At 36.9% G+C, this 5,227-nt stretch overlaps 1 protein-coding gene across 1 annotated transcript; it reads right to left on the bottom strand.

The window, feature by feature from the left end:
* Window positions 1-827: 827 nt before the first annotated feature.
* Window positions 828-4,891, bottom strand: LOC108719598 (protein kinase C delta type). Its single transcript, XM_018268583.1, has 10 exons — window positions 4,873-4,891; window positions 4,083-4,156; window positions 3,631-3,789; window positions 3,451-3,542; window positions 3,265-3,327; window positions 2,988-3,126; window positions 2,701-2,892; window positions 1,718-1,846; window positions 1,477-1,482; window positions 828-968 (listed from the first exon to the last, which is right to left on the bottom strand). The coding sequence occupies exons 1-10, from the start codon at window positions 4,889-4,891 to the stop codon at window positions 828-830; spliced, it is 1,014 nt and encodes a 337-aa protein (XP_018124072.1).
* Between the last annotated feature and the right edge of the window lie 336 nt (window positions 4,892-5,227).

Here is a 5,227-nt window from a genome sequence, read left to right as displayed (position 1 = left end):
TATGTATTTATAAAGCAGTAACATATTCTGCAGCACTGTACTATAGTAGGTTATGTACATCAAACAAATACTGACCAATACATGAGGGACAGAGGGCCCCTACCACGAGAGTTTACAATCTAAAAGGATTATTATCTGCAACATATTAATATTTGACATTCCTAAATTCTTTACAAAGTTTAGATATTAGCAGTGCCTATGCGGCTTCCATATGGTTGAGTGGCAACAGTCTGACCTTTGTCGTTGTTAGGGACGCATTTGATAGCAACCAGAAGCCATTGAAAGTGATAAAATGTAATAAATGTATATGTATATGACATATTTATTTTACACCTTTATTATTTGTGTAAGTTTGAGTGTTTTCATTTCTACAACACTTGCACAGGTAGGGGACCTATTATTCAGATTTCTCGGGACCCGGGGTTCATAATTTGGATCTCCATACCTTAAGTCTACTAGAAAATCATGTAAACATTAAATAGACCCAATAGGCTGGTTTTGCTTCCAGTAAGGATAAATTGCATCTTAGTTTGGATACAATGTACTGTTTTATTATACCAGAGAAAAAGGAAATCATTTTTAAAAATCTTTATTATTTGAATAAAATGGAGTCTATGGGAGACAGCTTTTGCGTAATTCGGACTTTTCTTGATAATGGGTTTCTAGATAACAGATCCCATACCTGTATATTAATTTTGTATCAGCATTTTGTATATTATATTGGGTAATTACTGATTTTTTCATAAAATGTATGTAATAATCCAGACACACAGTTTGGGAACCAATTTCCTATGACAGAAGAGGACTATTGGCAACAAGTCTCTCACTTAGACCTTCCACGAAGCTTCTTGGTATTTACACTCCCCCATTCCTTTTGCTGGGACTGGTGCGTGGGCAACAGGTAGACTTAAGCAGCACTTTTCTTGAGCTGATTTCTTGAACAGATCATCTGGTATCATGTGGGTGACCTATAATGCAACAATACCATACACACCATCTCATAATTGGTTGAATTAGCACATGTTTACGCATGTGAGCAGTAACGCCACGTCAAGGCTTCAACCCTGTTACTGACCATTCACTCCGGGTGTAACATTCCTCAGGGGCCTAATAATATAGTAACAGTCAATAAATAATATCATAAGGAAATAGTGAGGCTTACTCGTGTCTATGAAGTTTACCCTTTGCTCAATTCATTCTTAATAAACTTTATCTGTTCATCTGCAGGAAGGTAAAAAAACCCATTGAATGGGGAAAAAAACCCTTCCTGCATGGATGAATATTGACTATAAGCATTAATATCAGGGTATGGGTTCAACAGACATGTGTATGAAGGCAAAGCAGATTGAATATTAGACCCCCTTGCCCTCTTGTTACACCCTTGGCCTTTCATATCTCACATTCACTCACACACTCACACACCATTCACTTCAAACAATTAACTGTAATGATAACTAATAGTTAATGACAACTTACCTGTACCTGTAGGAAGAAAAATGTTAATATAAATGTTTAATAACTATATACATGGTATAAGGTCCTACAACAGGAAGGACAGAGGATTTTTCTCAGTTGGCACGATATGCTCGATTGGAGGCTGCAGGAGAAAAGAGGAAAAAATATTTTAGCCAAGATGATACAGAATATGCCAACATGTAATGATATCAATCCAAGGCTATATTTCTATTTAATTAAAATTTAGCAACCATGTACTTACTGCTCTTAGCTGAAAAGGGGGTGGTAAGTTTTTCTTTTCCAGCTCCACCCAGTCGATAGAAGAGAAGTATGGGTGGTGTTTTATATTTCCATGAGCTCCAAGGCGCTGATTTGGATCTTTTTCCAGGAGCTAAAGGGAAAAAAAGCAAAATTATTTAAAGGGGTGGTCAACATTTAGTATGATATAGAATGACTAATTATAAGCAACTTTTCAATTGGCTTTCATTTTTTTTTGTAATATTTCAATTATTTGCCTTATTCTGACTCTTTTTCCGACTTTCAGATATACACATTTATTATTATTATAGTTACTTTTTTTACTCATCATTTTATTCAGGCCCTCTCTTATTCATATTCCAGTCTTTTATTCAAATAAGTGCATGGTTACTAGGGTAATTTTGGTCCTAGCAACCAGATTGCTAAACATGCAATCTGGAGAACTGCTGAATAAAAAGCTTAATAACTCAACAGTATGGGGCACATTTACTAATGGTCGAATATCGAGGGATTTGAAGGATTTTAATACATCGATCGAACGATTTTCCTTCGATCAAAAAAAGCTAGGAAAGCCTATGGGGACCTTCCCCATAGGCTAACATTGACGATTTTTAGTTCGAATCGTTCGATTCGAAGTCGTAGTCGAAGGTCGAAGTAGCCAAAAAAATACTTTGAAATTCAAAGTATTTTTTATTCTAATCCTTCACTCGAACTTAGTAAATGTGCCCCTATGTATTTCTTCAAGAAATCATTGCAATGTGGACATGTTACTTGCAAGAAATACATAGGGGCACATTTACTAAGTTCGAGTGAAGGATTAGAATAAAAAATACTTTGAGTTTTTGAGCTCCCTAGATTCTAATGCAAAGATGAGCCACCTAATAAGCAATAGAGATGGGGAATAAGTAATAATATAGGAATTAATGAATTACTGTGGGATTCAATATTGAACACAACCTGTTACTCCATCCCACTGCTCACACTTACTTTTTTCAGAAGATCCTTCAGATTTTCATTCAGCCAACGAGGAATCCTGGGTTCATCATTGATAGTAGAGTTTATGATTTTCTCCCTGTTGTTGCCTTCATAAAAAGGGGAGTCCCCAGAAGCCATTTGACAGATGATTATTCCAAGTGCCCACCAATCCACTGCAGCATTGTATCTCTGCCTTTGCAGGACCTTGAAAACATGAATACAACAAAATCAATACCAAACATTAAAATGCTCTGAAAGAACTCTCCCTATGATAAATGTACTGAAACTGCACTGCTCACCTCTGGAGCCATGTACCCCAGTGTCCCTGCCCTGCCGCCGATGGTCTTGTCACCAAACACATTTGGAACTGCCAGGCCAAAGTCACATATTTTAACATGGCCGTCTTGGTCCAGCAGGATGTTGTCAGGCTTGAGATCTCTGTAATATAGAAAAAGAAGAGAATTTAGGTAAATCAGTCATACAGATACGTGCAATGTAAAAGTGATCAAAATACAACCCAAAAATATAACCCAATAGAAACATTATGTAGATGAGGAGAAGTAGAATTATACTGACCTATGAACAATGCCGCTGTTGTGCAGGAACTCCAGGCCGCACACCATCTCTGCTAATTGGAAACTTTTAAAGAAATATAAAATGTAAACAAAGCATAAAGTAATTAATAACATATTCACTTATATGTATCTCTTCTCTTCAAAAACAAACATTTTATTTTTCCTAAAATCCCCCCATATGACTTACAGCACTGTGTCTAGCTCCAGGCTCCCGTAGTAATCCAGGTGACATGCAAGGCTTCCTCCACTGAGGTAGTCCATCACCAGGAAAGCATGATGCTGGTTATACAGACAAATGGAAAGAGATTAAAACATTGGAAACAATGGTACAAACTGAATAAATGGCAATATTGTCTCGGTTTTGTACCTCAGTTTGAAAAGCCGCATAACCTTGGCACAGGAATGGGTTATCATGAAGCATCATGAGCACACTGGCCTCTATCCTGATGCTGTTGTAATTGCACTCAGGAGTCTTCTTTATCACCTTCATGGCCACTTTCCTGTTGGCAAGTGAAGCCAACATAACCTGATAAAATTCACAAAGAAATGAGTATTAAAGGTTTTTTCACTGCCAGTCATTACACTTATTACATTGAAAGATCAGAGCACTGACTAGACTTCTAGGAGACTTACAAATATATTAAGTAAAATAACATTTAAAAATCATAATAAAGATTACATAAAATGTTATTTAATCATGTCAGTTGCAGAATACAGTATCTCTATAAAACACATATTGTATAATTCCATATATTTGCAATCACTTTTTTAGCAGTTACAAAAAAAATGTATCTAATAATAAAGAATCCAGTCACTCACTTTGCCGAATCCTCCTTGCCCGAGAATGGAATGGAAGTCGTAGTTGTGGACATCCAGTGGGCTAATTCGAGGTCCTGTGGGGAAAAAGGAGTAATTCTGTAAAACTCAGCTTTGGACCCATTAGGCCTGATAAACAATACATAGCAAAGCACTTCTAGTAAGTGAAGCCACCCATTGCTTCCATGACATAGGCCAACTAAGGAACATTATGATGAGACTATTGGGATCGTGCATTAACACAGTAGAGGTGATTTATTAACATAGGTGCTAAATTGCACAAGCCTAGTTGTCAATAGCAACCAATCAGATTTTATATTTATTGCTGATGTTATTTTTGGCAGTTGGACTTGGAATAAATATTTATAAGTATTCTCTGGTATATTAATATATATGAAAAAATGAATCCACCAATATATTCCAAATAAATTACAATTAGTTAATGGTAAATACAGTAAATGTTTATCCAATCTTTCCCGTTAAAGATCCCCATTTCTTAAATATATCATGTAATCAGATGCACATACAGTAGTGAGTATTCAATTAGAAATCATTATTTCCTACATACTGTAACATCTGCAGGTAACATGGATAACATTGTGCCTAAAAGATGAGGGGGGATCCCTGCTAGATAATAACATTTGGTTCCACATACAAAATAGCAGCCAAACTAATCCACATCTCAGCAAGACAACAAACAATAAATATAAAAATCCCCAAAAAGTAAATAGTGGCAACACAACAGGGGCAAGTGACAGTTAAACAGCATTTCCCAATAGGGATGTCCCTTTACCTCGTTGTCTCTTCTCCATCTTCTCTTGACGATGATCCTTTCTTCTTAATGCTCCTCTGTCTCCTTCTCTCCCACTCCTAGAGGGCTCAGGTACAAAATCTCCGAAATTTCAAGCTCAGTATTCGCTTTGAAAGCAAAAAAAACTCGCAGGTCTCTCTCCAACACTCCTCTCTCATCAAAAGTCTCATCAAAAGACAGTTGGCCACTTGGGTGACATCATCACCTTGGGTTCATGCTGGAAGATACCATTGCAGCAGCGCAGGGGCACAGCTCAACAGTTACTACAGGGCAGACACAGTTACACATGGACCTGCAATGGTTTCTGGTTGGAGCCATCTTGAGCAATTAGGGGGTT

This window comes from Xenopus laevis, chromosome 1L (genome assembly GCF_017654675.1).
Source record: "Xenopus laevis strain J_2021 chromosome 1L, Xenopus_laevis_v10.1, whole genome shotgun sequence".
NCBI lineage: Eukaryota > Metazoa > Chordata > Amphibia > Anura > Pipidae > Xenopus > Xenopus laevis.
Note: the sequence above shows the minus strand (reverse complement) of the source record. Positions and strands in the feature narration are given on the sequence as shown.